Source organism: Aptenodytes patagonicus, chromosome 1 (assembly GCF_965638725.1).
Source record: "Aptenodytes patagonicus chromosome 1, bAptPat1.pri.cur, whole genome shotgun sequence".
NCBI classification, from domain to species: Eukaryota; Metazoa; Chordata; class Aves; order Sphenisciformes; family Spheniscidae; genus Aptenodytes; species Aptenodytes patagonicus.
In genome coordinates this window covers 68,013,722-68,034,894 of record NC_134949.1, presented here as the reverse complement: position 1 = coordinate 68,034,894, position 21,173 = coordinate 68,013,722, and the positions used below count along the sequence as shown (strand labels likewise).

At 43.6% G+C, this 21,173-nt stretch overlaps 1 protein-coding gene across 3 annotated transcripts in view; it reads right to left on the bottom strand.

Moving 5' to 3' along the window:
* Positions 1 to 21,173, bottom strand: part of DENND5B (DENN domain containing 5B) — a 118,752-nt gene that overhangs the window by 13,317 nt on the left and 84,262 nt on the right. For all 3 annotated transcript variants that reach the window (XM_076340660.1, XM_076340665.1, XM_076340674.1), the window contains 7 exons: positions 13,033 to 13,126; positions 9,588 to 9,719; positions 8,584 to 8,736; positions 8,005 to 8,083; positions 6,693 to 6,774; positions 1,543 to 1,671; positions 56 to 177 (listed from right to left, as the gene is read on the bottom strand). In XM_076340660.1, coding sequence (XP_076196775.1) covers positions 56 to 177; positions 1,543 to 1,671; positions 6,693 to 6,774; positions 8,005 to 8,083; positions 8,584 to 8,736; positions 9,588 to 9,719; positions 13,033 to 13,126 — 791 coding nt within the window. The remainder of the gene's footprint in view (positions 1 to 55; positions 178 to 1,542; positions 1,672 to 6,692; positions 6,775 to 8,004; positions 8,084 to 8,583; positions 8,737 to 9,587; positions 9,720 to 13,032; positions 13,127 to 21,173) is intronic.

Below are 21,173 nucleotides of genomic sequence, written 5' to 3'. Positions count from 1 at the left end.
GACAGCAACTGATTTTTATTCAGGGGGGGAAAAAAAAAATGATTCCCCAACTCACTGATTGTGGTGAAGACGCTTGTGAAGCAGAAGTAATCCACAGCATTGAGTGAGAGCAGGTGATACAGAAACTGTTCCCGTTCTTCTTCACAGCGCAGGAAAGCATAACGCTTGTAAAGTTTCCTGGTAGAAACAAACACATTGTTTTCTTGTTGAAAAAGCACCATGTATCTTAAAAGGTGTTTGAATCTCAAAACACCAAATGAAGAGTTGATCTTCATGGGAGGTATGAAAAGTGAGATTCCCCAGCTAACGCAAGCTGCTAGAAACCCATAAGAGGCATTTACCCCCTATGCTACACGTGTTTTACAGACCACTCTCAGCTCCACGCTACCACAGCAAGGCTACAGAGTTCATCTCATTAAAGGATCAGTTTTCGTTTTGCTGCAAAGCACAGCTATATACTAAGACTGCTCACAATAGCAGACCTGAACCGGCATACAGCAACCTCTTCTTCCCCATCTCTTCCCACTGTGTAATACCCTTGTCTAATAACCTAATCTTCCTTAGAAAACTAACCAGAAGGCACCAAACCACAGAAGGCACCAAGCAGCAGCAGGGTCCTCCCACCACTCTTTCATTTCGGCAAACCTGGTGTACATCACTAGTCGCCCAAAGCAGTGCAAAGGCACACCAGGAGTTAACCTGGACCTGCTCTGAGAAAGCACAGAGCTTGCCTGCCTTGCCTGCACAGACACTGCCTGCAGTCTGAAGGCAACAGACTCCCAAAAAGCCGCTAAGGTAGATAGATGTAGACGAAACTTCAGGAAAAGACAGGTCTGCCACCACACCTTCAGCTGATCACCCAAGAGGTGACTGTCTCCAGCTACTCCTCTTTCTTCCCGTTAGCAGATTCGAGTATTTGGTAGCTTCTGGCATAATCACGCGTGTAACATCACAGAGCCAGTTCTGCTAAGAACTGCATGCAATAGCTAGGATGTTTTCATAAGGTTCGGGGTTTGTTTTCCTAAATGCATTGCTTTGAGAAAATGAAGTCAGGGAACATCTCACAGGCAGATCCTTAAGTGCCTGTGCTTGCAAAAGGAGGCAAAGCTGGGGGAGCTGCTAAGTGGCTGGGAGGGCTGGCCTCTAACCCAGCCCATCGGCACTCAGGATGGGGGCCTGCGTTTGGCTGTTAAGCAGGACTGCTGTGAGAAAAGGGGCATTCCTGCCCCTGCTGCTTCATTTGCACAAGAAATAGTGGTTGCAGGGCCGCAAAGTGGCTTGGATCGATGCACTGATCTGATCAAAACCTAACGCCTCCTTCCTGAAAACTGTGATTTGTTTTTCCAGGCAGATGAGCAGACTCCTGGGCTGCTGGGCGGGCAGTACCTCCTCCCCCAGCTACCCTCTGCCCTTCAATCACTTCGAGCTGGAAACCACAGTACCCAAACAGGGCACCTCACTGCGCCCTGAGCCTGCACAGCACCTTGACACACCAGTGAGGAAGACATGCAAGCAAAGCTTTGAGAAAAAGAGCCAGCTTACTTGGCAAGTGCCTGGTTGGAAAGCAGCTGCTTCAGGTGCTGAGACAAAAGCTTCTTCTCCAGAGAAAGCCTTATCCAGGCTCGGGCTCGCCCCACATCAGTCTTTATCTCACTCATGTTCTGAACATGCCTGAAACGGGTAGGAAAAAAAAAAAAAATAATTGATGAATTGTAAAAATCCTACATGCTTCAAATGGCAACATCCAGTGTGATGCAGCAGCTGAATTGGAAAACGTCTCCTGACATCATTTCTAGAGAAAGAGACCCCCAGCAGAGCCCTGCACTGTGGCACTGAGACCCCTGGCAGCCCCAGGCTGTCCCGGGGACATGGGGCAGCCCTTCCCGGGCACGGCAGGCTGCAACCCGGACGCACTACAGCCTGTATCAGCTGCTCTGTGTCCTGGCATTTGCTTGGCCAAGGTGAGCAGGGGTAGATCTGCTCATCCCTGCACTGCCTGAGGTAGATGTCCTCATGGACACTGCTAACGCTTAAAAAAAGCAGCCAGCTTGCGAGACCCAGTTATATCACAGTCGCTCCCTCAAGCTGCTGACGCGAACGGGTATGTCTGGGAGGGCAGAGGAAAATACACATCTTAAGAGTTTCTCCAAACCACAATCTACTCTGAAGTCTCTAACAAACCTCTTGATGGCAGCAGCAATGGGACATCTGAGAAAGAGGGGATTGTTGGGGCAAAAACAGAGACAGGCAGTCACAAGCTGAATCACATTTTCAGGGATATGAGAGGCCCTTGTGTAAGTGATAATCTGAACAGCCCTCCACATGCTTGGTCTGTAGGAAAGCAGAACTGTCCCATAGGGGCTTTCTTCTATGGTTTTGCTTTTCTTTTTTTTAAACTTCCCACATTTCAGTTTGGAGAATGTCAGAAACCCTCATTTTAGAGCACAGGGAGCTTTAGAAGAGGAAGAGAACTACCATGGCAGGGCAAAGCTGCTTCCAAAAACCCCCCACTTGATTAAATAAACAGCAAGAAAAATGAGTAACAGTTTCCAGCAAGGGAAAGAAAAGGCTGCAATTTCTTAATTTTCACATCACTTGCATGTTAAGTGCACAGGCAGTTCAGCCCTCCAGACCTCCGTGGCAGGCTCCAAGTATCATCAGCTGAGTCTGAACTGATCTCTGTTGCGATTTACTTTCCAACTCTGTGCATCTTCCTTGAAGGCCCTCCATGCATTGATGAGCATTAGGGAATGTGGCAATATTTACTCCAAAGAAAATCCAACAAAGTCATGCTGTGTCTGATGCTTTTTACGTTAACTAGTATAGTCTCGCTGTCTCGTGCTTTCCCCCCATCTGTTATACCCAAGCACGTGCTTTGCGTTATATTTAAACCCTGCATTATTTGAGAAAAATACTCTCTTGTTTATAGAGCTTCTAACATAATAAGGCTAGGCTCTTAAGGGCAAATTTGCAAAGTACAACTTAGTACTGTCCAGAAATACCTGTTCACTCTGCGCAAATGAAGTGGATACCAGACATAGCTCAGCAGCACTGTTCTCCACCAGGCTGACCTACAAAATACAGGTCTACCTTTGCAATCCAAGATGAGGGGTCTGTATCACGCAGCTCTGTGCTGTATGGACATATCTGAAGCACCATCAGGAAGAAACAATCAATAGGAGTAATGGTAGCTTGCCAGTGGCAAAACCTAGGCTACTCAAAAACCCTTTAAAAAAAAAAAGGGGGAAAAAAAATTATTTTTAAAGAAACTTTCCTCCTGTTTCCTAACGTGACACATGGATAGTTCTCTGACGGACTAGGCGAGAAGTACTACCTCTCAGTGAGCTGTAAAACAAACCCAGGAGGGCACATTACACTCACATACAAGTCCTTGCCCTTTATATGCAAGCTCAGCAGCCTCCCTCTGTCAGCAGCGATGCCTACCAGCTAAATCACTGCCGAGAGCCTGGCTCTTGGCATTGGAAAGCCCTTTCCTGGCTCAGAGTGTGACAGCCAGCATTAGACCTCCCAGCCCAGACAGCTGGGCATGTGATCCGGAGTCCTTGAGAAACAGGATGCGCACTACACTCCACTACATGGTGTTGAGACACTCTCCTCAGACATTTCAAGTCTTTTGAGATGGGAAGATCAAAGCACAGACTATCATCTCCCTCCCTCCCCTTCCCCCCAGTGCTGGCTTGAATTACATCTAATATGAAACACTGAGTAGAATATGTTATTTTACTGTGAGAAGATTCAAGTACAGATGGACTCAGCCTTATTCCATGCATGCTCTGTACCTCTTCATTACCTGTTTCTGGTTCAGACCAGATTGGTGTTAATTGTGCATTTGGGAAAAATAAGGATCTGCAACCACGCAGCTTGCCAGAAACTTTAAAAAGATTCAGTAATCAGTCTTGTTGTCAGCAAAAGCAGAGTGTAACAGAACAGAGCATTCAGGAACTCAAATTTATTTCGCTCTCAGTTGTGAGAGTCAGAACAGCTCTATTTTTATCGGTGACCTAAGCGTAAGCACTGTATGCTCACCATCACACAGCAAACTCTTCTTGTCAGGGTACTGAACAGCAATTTCAGTGCAACTCCCTAGGTTGGGACTTGCTTTTAATCCCATTAGTAATAAAGAAAAATCTATTTTCCCTGTCAAATGTAAGCCTGGGGTATGGTGAGACATACCCTCTGTAAATAGCTGTGCTGACAAGAAGAGGTTACAGCTGCTCAGTATCGCCATGCCCCTGAGGATGGGTGTGAATGCTCCCGATCCCAGCGCAGTCAGAAACAAGCCATAGTAGCTCATCCTGCCTTTGCTAACCCAGCTTCTTTTGCCTGCAGCAGGTTAAGCATCACTGCCGTGGGCCCAGCACCCAGGGCTCGCATCCTCCGCTGCAAGCTCCCTGCAGGAGGGGAGACACGACACAGGCATGAAAGCAAGCGCTGGTAGCAAGGAAGGGCTTGCCCGAAGGGGAGGGGACCTGAAACTTGAGCCCAGCTGGACCAAAGGTTTTGGGGAGTTGCTTTGGCGCTGACCAGTCCGGCTGGACGCGCAACGATGTGCCCGAGGGGTGAGGCCATGCAGGAGGCAGGCTGCAGCAGGAGTCTGCTGGGGAGCTGGAAGAGGGATGGGAGAGATGCTGCAGATCCTTGCCCGGTGGCAAGGCTGAAGGGCATACCCCCAAACACACTTGTGCAGAGACTCTCCGTGCAGAGAACCAAAATAAACATCTTGAGCATCTTCCTTACCACATCTAAGATGCCTAGCTTTGTGAGGGGGCAGCGAACATACAACGCTACCTGTAGCACAGGCTCATCGCACATTCAGAGCGTGACTGTGATTCAGCCCCACTTTTTAAGTTGTTTACATAACCTTGCATGAGCCATCAAAAACAAGCCGTGCTTAAGGCAATGCTTAATCCTCTAGCCATTAGTTCAGTCAGCACTGCAGCCCTGGCAATTTAACAATTACCCATCCTTCTAATTTCACCATAAATTTCTGTGTGTGCAAACAAATATTAAGCAGCATTTCTTCCAAGCAGGAGAAAGTATGCCACGAGATTACGGATGACAAATTCAACTCACCATCTGCCCAGCATTTTCTAAGACCAGACATGTTTGTGGACAATCATGAATACCCAAGATATTACAAAAGGTAGTGTTCTGCTTCTGTACTTTTTCTCTGAAAAGCAGTGGAAACACTCTTGTGATTCAAGCAAGAGAGCTCAGATCTGTGCTGGGCTTTCATTACTCAAGTGGTAGTACGCGGAAGACGAAACCCATGCGCGCAGCAGTGAGCGCACACAGCCTCCTCTGTCGGCACACCCACCCCCCCCCCCCAGCACGCTTTCCGCTCCAGATCCTCCTTCATCCTTTCCTCAGACCGACCCCCTACACGCCCGTCAGCCTCACAGGACTGAATTAAGTAAATAGCTGCCACATCCCATGAGAGGGATCTAAAATGACAGGCACGCGTTCAAAATGACCTCTTGGCATTATACTCCTAATTACACTGTATATATTCTCCATCTCTCTTTTGCATGTTGTTTTAGCCTTACGTGGCATGTCATATTCTTCGAAATCAGAGCACAAGACTCAAAACACATAGCATCAAACAAAAAGGTTGCACACTGCAGGTGGGAAGTGCAGTCGTTTGCTTTCAGGAAAGTCTGACTAATCTGAGTGATCTCACATCAGAAAAATATATCTGTAATAACACACATGGTAAAAATCACATCACTGTAATCATGTTTTTGTGAACTAACTACAATTAATCTTATTTTTACCATAAGATTTTTTGCCATATTTTTATGTGGAGGAAGGGCATGGTATTACAAGAAACAATACTCGTGTTGTCTCACACATTAAATTGCTAGCAATTGCTAGCAGCTCTCTACAGATGAGCATTAGTGCATTACTCCTCCCCTCTTCTCATGGCACTTTTACCCCACTGCAATCCTTAGCCATGGGAAATGAAGTGTCAAAACAGTGGCCTGACCTGGCAGTGGCTTGATCAAGGAGATGCCTTGAAGAACTTCTGCCTGGTGCTGTCACATCAGCCTCCACCTCTTCCTACTCTCTAATCCTTCCGTTTCCCAACCAACACTGCTTAAAAAGCTCTCCAGAGCCAGGCGGTGGTCTCCTACAGAGCACCTGCCCTTACTTCACATTCCAATTTTAAACTCACCCAAATACCAGGTTTGATTACATTTCTAAATTTGTGCATTTATTACTATTTGCCATAAAATGTTAATTGAAAAGAAAGAATACTGCTCAGGCATTGCGAGCAGGTTTTTTTTTTGTCCCTTTGCTTTGTCTATCAACTGTACTTGCTTGGTCAGTAATTTAAAACAAACAGAAAGAAACAAACTCAAAGTTCCAAGGAATTCAGAATATCTGCTGTTATTTGTAGAAGTTGGCTTTATTGCTAGAAGAACCCCCCTGGGAAAACAAAAGCCCCAGTAAAATTTGTCTGTTTTTCATTGTCTTTTAGCTAAAATGAATCAAGTAAACATGCAAGAAAGTTTTGTAAAACAAAAAGACAACACTTTGTAGATTTGAATGCAGGCTAAGGAGAAGGTTTAATTCTCCTTAGCCTTTGTAAACCCAAAGCCAGTGAAGATCTTTACCTTATGCTACACAATTAAACCCACAATTAATGCTTTAGGAAACAAATTGTGTACCTCATATCTTGTATCAGGGAAACCCTCAAAGTAGGCAGAGTAATTCCTGTATCGGACTTTCGTCTTTCTGTTCCAACAGCAACTACAGTGGAGAAAATATATGAAGTTAATACAAAATTACAGTAATGGTCTGCAATGCATTTGTTTTACATACAGCTGAAAACAATCTTAAGTGGTTGGTAACTGCAATGTTTCTGTGCACTATCGTTAACTCTACCCTGGAAATGCAGAAGCAGACAAAATGAAAATTGCTTAATACATTATCTATTCCTTCCTTAATCCAGCACTGAACTTGGAGATGTAGCTTCCTTTTTCGTATGTGAAATACATTAACATAAATCTGTACGGCGATGAGTTTTACTAGAAATTTGTTTTTATGGAAACCTCACAACTGAGAAGGACATGATAAAACTAAGCTACAGTAGCATATTAGATGCTAAGAATGCCACGCATTTCTGTGCTCTGCTACTCTGATCAAACTGCTTTGTGGTAACATATTTTGCTCTCAGGAATTTGTGCCTGCCAGCCAGGTTGCCTAGTGCATTACTCATTGAAGCTTATTAAAAAATCTTTTCGTGAGCGAGACTAGTTTGTCCATAGATTGTGTCATTGAGGACTGATCATACAAGTTCCCATCTGCAGGATTTGGAGGATTGCAGAGTCCTTGGAAGATGACCCACTAAAGTTCAGAGACTTTTACTACGATACCCAGCAGCAGCCTGTGGGCAGGTAGATCTCAAGGTCATTAGAAAATCTCTCATAACACAGAAGTAATTTAGTGATTGTAAAGGGCCAAATCAAAGCATAAACTGAGTACCTGGACTGATGGATAGAGATTAATTACACAACTTCTGAATTGTACGGTCCACCAGTATAAATATTTCTTGAAGATGAAGTTATTCACATTGGGATTTGAGGGACAGATTATGCTCACTGAAAGAAAAATGTCAGCTGTCTTAGCCACAGCTCCACACCTTCAGCTACTTCAGAAATCATCTCTTGCGGAAGCACTGCTTCTCACACCTCACTCAATGCTGATTAAAAGGGAATGAAGGTAGCGAACAGACATCGAGTGATTTTCTAGACAGGGATAATAAGTATGTTCATTTGCCTCCAACAATGTCAATCTATTTTGTCCAGACATCAAGGCATCTTCATAATGATTATGAAAAGTCTCAAAATGTAAGTGTGACATTAGCAAGCAAATACACCGAAAATCCTGCATGGGTTTCGTGTAGTTACACTGTTCCTCCCAGGCCCGAGTTCCTTCGCTGTGATGGACCCTTCATGGAGTCAACTGCCGAGTACTCACCTGGGGACTCTGCACTATGCTCCTGCTTCTCTTCTCTCTCCTGGTACTGAAGTAAATGGGACCACAAAGCAGATTTCCCCTGAAAATTGAATATGGAGTATGCAGCTTTAAATAAATGAAGCAAGAGAAAAGAGGCCAGCGAACATGGCAAAATAATGGGATGGCATTTCAGTGGGCCAAAAGCTCAGTGGTGAGAGTCAATCCTTCTCCCTTGGGCCATGAGACCTCAGGAAGAGGAGAGGACCATCCCACTGACCTAGCAGTCACACCACCCACCTTGTTTCTTTGTCCTCTCCCTGGGTTTCTGTTTTGAAGGTCGAAAGAGAAGAAACCAAACACCTATTTGACAACATCATTGCAATTTCCAGAGATACCTCCCAAAACAAACCCAACAAGCAAACAAACCCCACAAAAAACCCCCAAGACCTCAGAAGATATGAACCAGGGACTCTGATCCCAAAGATACCTCCCACTTAACGTTGGAATGGTACCACTGAGTAGCCACTTAAAGGGTAGAGATGGCATTCAGTATTTGCTAGAGTACTGTACGCACAAAGTCCCGAGTTTCCAGTTACCAACCTGCTTGACCTGCAGACCATGGCTCCAGATTCTTTCTAGCAGATCACAGAGACTAGCAATCAATGTATTTTCCTCCAGACCCGTTATGTTGGCTTCTCCATGTCCCAGTTCGACTGCTTCATGGCCCATCTTCTCTACCAACATGCGTTTAGTCTTAAAAAAAAAAAATCATCCCCAAAGGTTTCTAAGAATGTTATCCAACAAGGGACAGAATTTATAGCTGAGTTTACTTAAACATGCTTAATCTAGAGACCATCGCTAATAGCCTGACCAGAGAAACTTCAAATCTCTTTATAGAGATTGTAAATTAAAAAGAATAATTAAAAAAAAAGTTTGCATGATTACTCCATACTGTCCTATTTCTATATGCTTTATCTATTGTCCTATTCCTACACCGTTGATCTATTACCAACCGGTATCAAAAACAGAGTACAGACCTAGATACATTTTCGGTCTTACTCAGTATCTGTTTTTCTTCTTGTTACAGCTATTGAAGTTTAAAACTCAGGTAATAGAGTATACCACCAACTGCAACCGACACAAAGACACAAAGAAATTATACTTCCATGGCTATAAAAGCTTCTTTAATATTAGAAACTGCTATACTTCATTTGTTCTGCATAAACATGCACAACAGTTGCACATGCTGAACGCTTCCTTTTTTGACCGTGGGTCTCGAGCCCGTTATGTTTAGGCTACATTTACATATAAACAATTAAAGAAAATCCTCCCTAAGATGTCTGATCATGCTGATTCTCCTTCCCGTCCTTTTTAGTCGTTTCACCAACTTTGACTGCATAAACAGAAGAGCGATAATACGTTTCTTTCTTTTCTAGCAGTTGAAAAATGTAACACTAAAGGGACATCCACCCTGCAGTAGCCTGCTACACCAACAGACCAAGGCCGTTGCCGCTGTGAAGGACTTTCAGGACACCATCTACAGACGCTATTTAGGCTCAGTGTAAGCAAGGGGAGAGCAGGCGGTGGGAAAGGGGAGGACCTACCTTCATGCGACATTCCTTCAGTAACCCTTCCACAAATTTCCAGTTGGTCTGCGCAATCACAGCTGGAGAGAGGTCTGAGAGTTTGGGCTGCCTTAAATTTTTTCCTAAACTCCTTGCCTCCTGCATGTATTTCTAAAAATAAATAGAATAATTTTAGATATTACAAGTCAGAGGGATTCTCCTCATCCTAATCCTAGGCAAGCAAATGCTGGTGAAAAGGAATGAGCTAGTGTTAATCTAGGAACAACATCATTACTTGTCTGATGCTTAGGTGTCGGGCTGGAGAAGTGGAATGCTCCCTTTTGACAACAGAAAAAACAAGATATTTTCCCGTGTGGAACCAAAACAGTCAACGTTAGCTAGTGAACTGTGCTGTTAGCCACTAGCACGAAGTTAGCCACAGCATGTGAATAAAAGTGCGATACCTTCATTCAGCAAGAAAGTAAAAATACCAAGTAAGTTTCTTTCCATTGTTATTTGATTCTCACTTCAAAAAACAAAAAAAATCCCAAACCCATTTGTCCAATTTGTGACCAGACTATACAGGAATTGAAAAAAATCCTTTGAAAATAAATTACAAGAAGCAGAAATACACTTAAGTGAAGGAGAAAGATTTCATCCATTACTTTTCATGTGGATAGTTTATGTGGGGAAAAAAATCAGACTTGATTTTATTCTCAATTAACTTCTTAATTACAAGTGAAGCTCGTTTTAAACAAAACTGACATTTAGGATCAATCCTGTTTTTACTGTGGGGTTGTAATTGAGAAGTATGGACAAAAATTGGCATGCTCTTTAAGAAAAGGATCCAAGCTATAGCAAAAGACTTTTAAACCTTCCTGCTGCATTGCCTTACTGTTCAAGGCTTCTTTTATTGTTTGGGGTTTTTTGTTAAGCAAAAAACGCCCAACCAATCAAAGTGTCACCTGCCCCCAACATCAGTGAGAGGGCTGCATGCTGAGCAAAGCTAAGAAGTTGGACACATTTAGGTGTGCAAATATGAAGCCTATCAAAAAGTTGCTCAAGCATTATTCATAAGGTTTTTGTTAAAAAGAGTAAAATAATAGAATGTTGCCAAACAAAACAGTCTTGAAGCACAGCACTCATAGCCTGGTGTGGGAATGCTCCATTTCCATAGTGTGTTTTTATCCAGTTAATGCTGCCTCTTTGGTGGACGGTATGTGACAACGGCTGCTCTTCCCCCGAGAGGAGCAGATCACGCTCCTCCAGTGACTTAGCACTGCTGCTGGCTGGGTTTTCTGGGGAACTGAGGGGACACTACGGCTGCTGCATTCTCAGACCTTTCTATCTGGGGAGAAAATAATTTATTTAGCAAAAGCAAAATCCAAACACATTGAAGTTAATTGAAATTGCTCGCCCTTTTTTTTTTTTTTTTTTTTAATGGGGGAGTACAGTTTTTCTGACACATTTGGATTTTTTCAGTACAAAATTCAGATGTGAACCACTTAACATCAGTCCCACAAGTCAGACAAGAACGTCGGGTTCTGCCATGGAAAGCTGTGTTCAACAAAAGTGCTCAGCTAAATAATTACAGTTTCACCAATACTGTAAAGACTTAAAAATAGTTGAAAAACTACATGTAGGAATAAAAAAAAAAAAAGTCACAGATGATGAAAGCGTGTTGTTCAGCAAGCAATCTCACAAGTGACTTCCATCTAACTCAGTGCAAAAATTAGCAATGAAAACAGTGAAAAAGTAATACAGGGAGTATATAATTAGGGAATCTAATATTTCTTTTTAAATGTAAAGGGATAAATAAAATGCAAAGTGCGGTTATAGTCTGAAGAGTACAAAACATGGATAACCTTACTTTATTCATTGTATGTCTTGTTATTACACTAAAATAAAAAATAAAAAATTATTAACTCTTGTAAGTTCAAGAGAAGAATAAAGGTGGGATGAAACATCCAACTGATTGCCCTTTGCCTGTTCATCAGCATCCACACACCACCACCCTCTTCCACACTGGGATGCAACGATCCAGCAGTCAGAAAGAAATGCTTTTTGGATTTGACACCCTAAGCTGAACTGCCACGCAAGCAACATGGGAAAAACCGAAGCAAAACAAAATTCTCATCTTTCAGCCTTGGAGCCGTCACATTTGCCAGGGAGCTGGCATGGAAGCCTAGAGCTGATTTCCAGCTACTTTTCCGATTATAACCACACTTCCAAGTGCTACGGGGACGTGCTCATACTCTACGAGAAAGGGAGAGGTTTGAGAGGCAGCGAAGACAGCGGTTCCTCACGCTAACAACATCTCAAAAGCAGCTTTCAACAAGAAAAACTAAAACATACCAGGCAGCATTCAGAGAAGGATTTTTTAGGAGGCCGTGCAGGAGGGGGTGGTCCCTGATCCCACTCCCAGAAGGCCATTGAGTTCTGACGAAGCAAAAGCTCCTCCGATGGCTAAGAGGAGGCAGATGCCCCAATGGCAGAATAGCCAGAAAGAAAGAGGAGACAAAGCAAAAGAAGCATGCATATGATCCACAGCCAAAAAAAGAAGAAAGTAAACACATGACAAAGTACTGAAAAGGCTCTGCTGAGATATACACACTAGGCAACTTTTAAAATATACTTGCAAAGCCACGTTAGCAAAAATAGCAACAAACACGTACAAGTGCTGTTTTGCTGTGTTTCCATGAAATACCGTTCGAAGCTGCGGTTTAAGAGTCCACTCATCCGTCCGGGTTCTTTCGGAGTGCAAATGCCAACACCGGCCAACATTATTCAGCAAGATTTACCACAAAACAGCGTGAATGTTTTATTTTTGCCAGTGACATACAAAAGAAGCACATGGACATAAATGGAAAAATATGGCAGAAAATATTTAATGGAGGACAAGAAACTGAAGAGATGGGAAAGAAATGCATGTATGTGACTGACATTTACAAGATGCATGGGAGTTTCCAAACTTTAGGCATAAAAAGGCCCCAAAGTCTTAACCTTTCAAATAGGCTTACTCATGTCAGGAATCGACGTGAGAGAGAGAAAAAAATTTCTTTAAAAAAGAAAAAAGTCCTGCCTCATTCGCCTCTACAGTGCTGACATTTATTCAGGGACTTGACTTTTGCAGAGACCTTCACCCTGGCCAGAGCTCGGCAGCTGCACCCAGGCAGGCACCAGGGCTCTGCTCTCTGCGTGCGGTTACATGACTGGGGTCTATATCAGCAAATAAGCCGTTTTCCTGATGACAAAGGGGCTATCTTATTCCAAAATAATAAAAGCATTTTATTTCTGTTGTGTGCTTTAAAGTTGTACGACACATACAGGCATCTGTGACAAGCAGCGTCTAAATGAAATGGCTGCAAAGACCCACACAAACCTTACAGTAGCAACAAAACTGCCCGAAGTCACAATGCATCGTTTGTCTAAATTGCATCTCCTGGATCACAAGCTCATGCCGCCCGCAGATAATGCCACTTACCTCCCTCAAGTCGTTGTCCAGCCCGATGTGCTCCGAGTGCTGCCGTAGGCGGTCTTTCCTCCGCTGCGCGGTCGTGCTGCGACTGGCCCAGCGGCTGGCAAGTCAGAGAGAGGGAAGATACACGTGAGTGGAAAATACTGGGAGGGAAAGCCTGGGTCGGGAGCCAGAGGACATCCGACAGGTCTGCAGCGGGAGAAGCGAAAGTGCAAACTTGGACGTTGCAATAGACGCAGGTGCAAGCTGGCGCCTGACCTCCCCGTGGGAAACCGCCCGGCGGGTGACAGGCCAGCGCGCACCCAAGGGATGAAAGCCCTGATGGAAACGTGCCCGCTGCCTGCCAGGGTCTCCAGTGAGAGCTTCTGTGTTACCCAAAATGCAGATCATTGATGCCACCACCAGGAAAATCGTTGTACTTGGTTACCCAACAACACCGTTGTTTGCTGCATTTGCTGAAGTTTGGTAAAAATAGTGTCTGTAGGAACAAACAAAATACTATGATGTATTTTAAGTAACAACTTCTAAAATTTTCCTCTTTTGTGAGAGGTGGTACTTCTCCTTTCTCCACTTTCTGTGGTACTTCCAGGAATTATTTCAGAGAACCTCGTCATTGCGATAGTAACTACTGTGATATTGGGTGCACCTGTGTTTAAAGGTTATAAACAATATTGACTTCCTGGGATTAATCATGTTGCTATCATCTTCACCATCTCTTTTTTTGCATCGGGTTTTTAAATACCACAAAAAGCCTGTATTTTTTGCTACATGTTCATATATGTCCAGCTGAATTTTTTCCTCATCTGAAGCTGTTGCCTGAAAGCAGCCACTTGGTAACCAGGTTTGAAACTGAGCAACCTTAAAGCTCTCAAGTGTCCAACCTCCTTTTATGCCAGATATTACAACAAAACACAAAACAAGATAACTCTGCCCTGAGGAATTTCTAGTCTGATTGTAGGGTTTCTAATAGTACCATAGCCTTCTGCCAAATCCTTGAAAACAAAAATGCTCAACTGGTGCAGAGAATAAATAAGTTAATACATTATTTATAAAAGAAAGCTGAAATAACACCGTATAAAGCAACCTATCAAGCATTAAAAACAAGTATGTTAATGCACATTAAGGCTAAATCTTCAGAATGATATTACTTAATTACTGTGGTTGTGTTTATTAAAATTAAAAATATCTTTCAAATACAGTTAAAAAAAAAAAGCCTTTAAGTGTACAGCCTTTCAGTCGCTTCACGAAGTCATCTGTTCTGCCCCTCTCTCAGAAGTTAAAGAACAAAACCAAGGCAAAGCAGAACACAAAGCCTGCCCAAGGCAGCGCTCCAGCTCTGGTGCCTGGAGGGATGTATGAATAACGCTCTACCTATGGGAGGAAACTGCCTGGCAGAATTTGAAGGGATAACCTAAATCGGGAAGAAAAAAAAGAAAGAGAAAGAAAAAGAAAAAAACCCACCACAAAACACCAAGAAAACAACACCCCACACTCCCCAACGTCAGTACTTGTGTCAGAGGGACCCTCCAAAACCTGTCTCCATCCTGGCCCCTCTACTCCAGACTGAAGTGCTCACGCTGGGCACCACGCCAGAACGACTGCTGTGAGATGGCTTTTTCTACAGGAGCTATGATCAACAGGCAAAGCCCCTGGGGATTTGGGTTCTCTGCCTTTGATAGATCTATACAGAAGGAAACCTAGAGATGCCCACATCAAAGACGGAAACGTGTGTTTGGTGAGCCCCTCCACGCCGGTGGTATTGGCGAGGCCAGCAGTCTCCAGATCCCAAACCCATCTATTTCTGTGTGCACCCCAAACAGGAGCATATACAAATGGGATCTGAGCTATTTGGGCAAGGAGTTTCAGCTGGTGACACGTAGGCATATGCATGCCTGGAGGAGGAAACCCTTGCACAGAGATGGACTTGGGTCCTGACATGTCCAGCAAGCCATCAGGGATGTGCAGGGAGGGGAACCTGACCCAAGAGAAGTGAAGGGATGTGACCCCTGGTAACCAAACCCTCCTGTTTCCAGAGGGAAAGACTTTGCATACATATACCTAACTATCTCCACCAATTCCTCCAGTGAGGTGACCAAAGATCAAATTTTGGCTAAATGCACAGGTAAAAAGGACGAAAAAAGGAGTCGCAGGAACTACAGTTTTTATGGTCAGAATCAAAGTCCCTTCCTACCTTCCAAATAATGTCAAGAAAACAAGTGCAAAGGAAGAAATAAACATCTGGGACTGCATGTAATTACGGTTCAGCACCTCACCATCCTGTATGACAAGAAATTTATTTTTAAAGCAATGTAGCCTCAGGTCTCTAGTAAATAAACAAAACAGCCCAATAGGTGTCTGCACAGAAAACAGTGGAACCTTCTCAGAGGAATACATAACTGACATAAGTGTCTTTGCACCTCCTCAGAAGTCTTAAAAATATACAGCCCGTGAGTTTAATGTCACCTTTTTTTTTTTTTCAGGAGCAACACCCAATGCCTCATTAGATGACTGAGAGGGGGGAAATAAAACCCTACATTTTAATAATCTCAACAAATAGAAATGCAGCAGAAAAAACACCCCCTTGAACAGAGGATAGCAGACGTAAAAGTGACTTTCGCTACCTGGCTCTGGAGACCTTCCATTTATTGCAAGTTAGTACCACACTTAGATTTCACACGATCGAATGCCAATAATACACTGGAAAGTTAAGTTATAGATCAACTATTATCCATATCATATTTTTCTGCTCCAATTTATATGATATTTTCTGAATTCTAGACAAAGCTTTGATCTCTTTCCACCTGCATTTCTGCAGTCACTGGAAGATTTAAGAATTGCTATAAGTGTCCTTTGAGGGAACATGGCTCATTGAAGGTGAAAATAGAATAAAAGCCACAGAATAATTACAAGTAATACACCATCGTTAAAGCATTTTCAGTTAATTCCAGCCCTGTACTCCATCTGGGAGAAGGCACAGATTATTCTCCAGATTATTAATCAGAACTATTTGAACATTTTCAGCATGCAAATGTAAAGACCATTGGCCATTTATGAAAAAAAGACTGCTGCTCATTAGCTGGAGCAATTACAAAAGCAGCGAGCTGCACGATCCCTCCTGCCCAGTCTCTAAGCTAGGGAAGAGGGAGCTGCCGGGGTGCTGGGTGAGGTCTGTGCCTTCAGATGCTGCTCTGAATCTCTCCAGGAGATTTTGTGAGGATCTAACAGCAGATAAGCAGGATTAAGCAGCTGAATCTTTTAAAGCCTTTTCTTTACTGGGCCACATAGAATTTTCCCAAAATAATGCTTCAGTATTACAATAACCATTCCCCCCGCTGCCTCATCAGCAGAGATTGCATTTTAAATTACTGCTCCTCTCCCTTTGGTCACTCAAAGTGATTCTAAGGGGGGGGGGGGGTAAAAGTCCTCCCCAGTGGCCACACCACCTCCCCTCGGGTTGCCGAAATCCCATGCGGGTGTCTCTCCTGGCCTGCCATCAGCTGCTGCCTTATTCACACCTCAGCCCTGGTGCTGCTGAAGCAGCGAGGAAAGCTGTGCTCACAAGGGCAAACGCCTGCTTGTTTCCAGCCCTTACTCGTGGGCTTTTCAGCTAAACCACTACTGCCCCTGTCCCTGTGGAACGCATGCCAGAGGAGACGAAGCCCTTCTGGCTGGTCCCTGCCTTGGGAGGACGAGCCCCGAGCCGCCTGGGAGCACACACAGCGCTGCCGCCCAGCCTAGGTGTTGCCCGAGTACTCCCTGACCCCAAAAATGCCCTCTCCCCTTTATTTTTGCCTGTAGAGCCATGAGCATGGACTACTGGCATACTTCATTTATTCCTCACAGTGGAGGCACTTCTACAAGCACCAAGTCTCTGGGGATGAAGCAGACGCAGCTCGGGCACTGGATTGCGGAGAGCCCAGGGACAAGCTGCTTATGTGGAGAAGGGAGAAAAGGCTCGTTTTGGTAGTCTGCCCATATCTAACTCCCACGTCCAAAAATGAACGCTCTTCACCTCCAGGGGCTGCAAAAAAGCGGTGACATTTCAGAGGAGGGACCAGGGAAGACTGTGCTCTGTTCAATATAAAGAAATGAAATGAAGACACCTCCAACTAAGATCCTTTTAACATGAAAACAGTGAAGTCAGTATTGTTTAATATCAAATTAGATCCAACAAGCATAGGAATAGGTTTGCAGAGGTTGAAGGAAATGTAAAGGTGACACTTAGAAAAGATGACACTTAACATGTGATGCTTAATTTCTGTAATAAAAATGGTAAGACATCATCAAAGCTATCTTTGATGTCAGAAGCCAATCTAGCAAAACAGCAGCCTCACACCAGGGACTGGCCATACGGTACTGCAATCATATGTACATTTCCCTCTCTCCCCCTACCTCCCCCCCGCCCGTCTTTTTAAAGCTCCATAGAGAAATGAAGAAATGATGTCTACCCAAACCAGACATGGGTGTAATGGGCAGGATATATACTGCAGTACTGCTGCTAGACAACAAGAATGCAAGACAACTTAATTCACAGGCTGATTTAACCAATACTGCCATCACCATGAAAATCACTGTCGTAATTTACAATCTATTTACAGTGATAACAAAGAATGAAGGAAGGAGAAAAATGCACTTGTCTATAGGACAGAACCTAAATCTCATATAGACCATCTCCTGAGGCAGACTGCTATTTAGGTCTGCTAATCATGACAATAACCTTTTTACCTATACACTTCCATCAGAGGAGTTATCTGACTGCGTTTCTGTATGCACAAATCAGCACACAGCTGTACTATACCCTCCGCCAAATCCCCCTAAAGCATGTATGAAGCATGCACACATTAAATACACACAGACTGCACGTGTAATCTGCTTGGGTTCAGAAGTAGTTTGTGTGCGACTGCACAGAGATTCCAAGTCAAATACACGTCGGACCCAACAAATTGAAAGGAAGGTGAAACCAAGCTCCACCTGATCATGGATGGGCTGACAGGGGAGGGGTTCTGCACCGTGATGATCATGGATGGGCTGACAGGGGAGGGGTTCTGCACCGTGAATCTGCTCTGCACACACTGCTCCACGGTAAGGAGGATGAAGGCTCAAATAGAGACTAATGCACCTTTTCCATCTCTGCTGTTGGGCTGAACGGGAAAGCTTTCAAACTGCTGATCGGGTGGACAAAAATGAGCAAAATGCCTTGCAGAGAGTGGTCTTGCACTGACAGGCTGTCTCGTCAGATTATATGAAAAGAAGTGATTTAAAAGGGTGGTACCCACAACCGCCATCCTCTGCAAGGAACAGCGGTAGCAATTTGCCAGCGTCACCCCTGAAGCCCTGACGAACCACTGCCCTAAGTGGTATTTAGTTGCAAACTTCCTTGAGACAGTAACATTCTTCTGGGGAGAGTAAACAGAATAGAGGATGCAAGGATTCAACACACATTTTTCCCTGTGAACTTTAATCCTGCATAGCTATTTTAAAATGATATATTAGCTGAAATAAGTTCATTGCCCTTTTTACTGCCTTGCACCGGTTGAGCAGAGGATCAGCACACACGAGGCTCACCCATCAGGTTCCAAGTCCCCATAGCACACAGTTCCTATTTCAAGAACCATTTTTAAGCACAGACTGTCAAATTTAGTCACACTTTATTCTTGAAAATGAATGTATTCGAATACAAATAGTTAATATTTTCATTGCACCTGTCAGTGGTTTGCTATATTAGGTTACCTAATGTATAGTAACCGCTTGTTCAGATTTTTCATACTTAAAAGGTGAGCTTTTACTAGTTGCAAAGTTTAAATAACATCAGTGTTGTGTGGATGGCTCATTGCTGACTCATCTCTTGCTGATTTAGATGCACTGCAGAGATGCTACTTTATACTACTTGAAAATGCAATTGCTTGGCTTGATTTTTTTAGGAAAAAAAAAAGCTTCATTAAAGACAGCCAGCCTTAAAACAGTACCCAACATGTAGGGAGGTAGAAAAAGCACACATAATATGAAGCACTCAGTACAAGAGACAGACCATTTCCCGTTAAAAAAAAAAAATTTCATTACAACAAGAGTGAATTTTACCATCATCTAGAGATTCAGCAACCACTTTGCAATATATATATATCGTATTTTCTTTAAAAATATTAAACGATGTTAATGTTAGTGAATAAGCGAACAGTAGTCCTATTTAAAAATGAGGAGAACCAGAGCACCAGGCAGATAAACCCTGGGCAGGTCACAACTTGAAGGGGGGGTCAGCGATGGAGGCCACAGGACAGCGCCCACACAAGTTGTGTCATAAACTGGAGCACAAAAACGAACCAATTTCGTAGACTCCTAATGCATGATTTTTACAAATAAATACTGACACAATGGTGAGGTCAGCAAAACACAGCAAAGGAACAAATGCCTGGAGAAAGCAAACAAATACTTTTGAAATCTGCTTTATGGGTAAGAACAACATATCACTTAGCTAAAGCCTGAGGTTAGGAGGCCGAGTATAGCAGGATCTCTGCTTGAAGACTTGGACTGCACCCTCCTTTGAGGATCGCTGCAGGTCAGGCAGGACACAGAGGACAGGCAAAAGCACGAAGCTCACAGGAAGCCGGGATACAAGCGAGAGGGCTCAGGAGGGAGAATTGGCCAGGGCAGGAAAGAGGAAACAGGCTGGTCAGGGGAGGAAGCAAGGAGGAAAGCGGGGTGCAGATAAAGAAGGTGGGGAAAAACAGGGCTAAACAAAGAAAAAGGCAAGAAAGATAATTTAAGCCATTTTGTAAATGTGTAACAAAGCAAAACCTTCCTTTGAAAACCAAAAGAAATCAAGAAAAAAAAAAAGTCAGTTCCGTTGTTCTTTGCAGGCATTCACTACAAATTGCCAGAATGCAAATATATTCCCATGCTTGGTGTGCAATCAGTGTTTTCCTCTGCAATATTTAATCTCATTTATCAAGCTTCTTAGTACAAATTAAGTTACAAGGTAACCAATTAGACTGAAAACACAGCTTGTTTCATTGTTTTAATTTTGCACTGTAAGCATATTCACCCTAATTTAACAATTAGCTAATCAAAAACCATGAAGTGTTTATGTAGCTTGGCTTTTTGTCATTCAAATTCCTTTCCTGGATCACTGCGAATGAATCAGCCAGTGGAGTCCCAGCTACAATTTTAAAAGCCTGGCAGAAAACGCACGCGGGGAAGGAAGAGGGGAACATGTAGAAACCACAATGTGGTGCTGGGGTTTGAAAAAGAAAAGGAAGACTCCGGAAACCGCTCCTCATTTCCAGATAAATAGACAAACTGCCTAAGGGACCTGCAGCCTGTTTTCTCCTGGGACGCTTTCTAGGAAGACTTCTGCAGAAGCCACTGCTTTACAAGGTTAGAGCAGCGTGGACAGGCCACTTTTGTACCCAGAGGAAGCTGCAGCTGCTGTCTGTAGATGCAGAAGGTTTTCCCATGATGTGGGGGATGTATCGAAGGCGATGAGCGCAGAGGGAGTCCCTCAAGTGGGACATTGCTGCCTGATGGGAAAGAGGACAGAAGTGGGTGGGGTTTTTGTTTTGTTTTGTTTTGGTTTGAATTGCTGTTAGCTAGGATGAATTGCTCTTTTCTTTACAGAAAAATAATGTTTCTTTTAATTTCTAGAAATATTTGGATACAATAGTTATCATCTTTTGCTTAAGTTTAGGTCTGCATACTCTGCAGTTAATGTCTTTCCATGTTCTGGCGGCGTTGGTCAAAAAGATGATTAGGGGAACTGTATACATGGGAGCCTATTCTCCAGTTTTATGGAGGTGGGGGGCTGGAGCGGGGCTTTTTTGTTTGTTTGGACTTTTTGTTGTTTGTTTTTTCATTTGTTTGTTTTTAAACTTTTCATTTCTTTTCAGTAAAGTGCAGTTTGGAGTTATTTTCAGTGAAGTTCTTGCTTAGCTGAAGAAGTCAATGTTTCCTTACCACCACAAGGGAAGAGGTAAAGACAAGCCCTAATGACACCAAGCACGCACCTGCAGTCTGGCCAGAATAGGGCAAATGTAAAAGGAGGCTCTCCCAGCCCACAAATGACCAAGCAGACGAGAGAAAGCAGCAAGCAGCATGACGCTGGCTGGGGCCAGAGGAGCACAGGTTCACCCCCTTGTCCAGTCTTTTAGAGGACA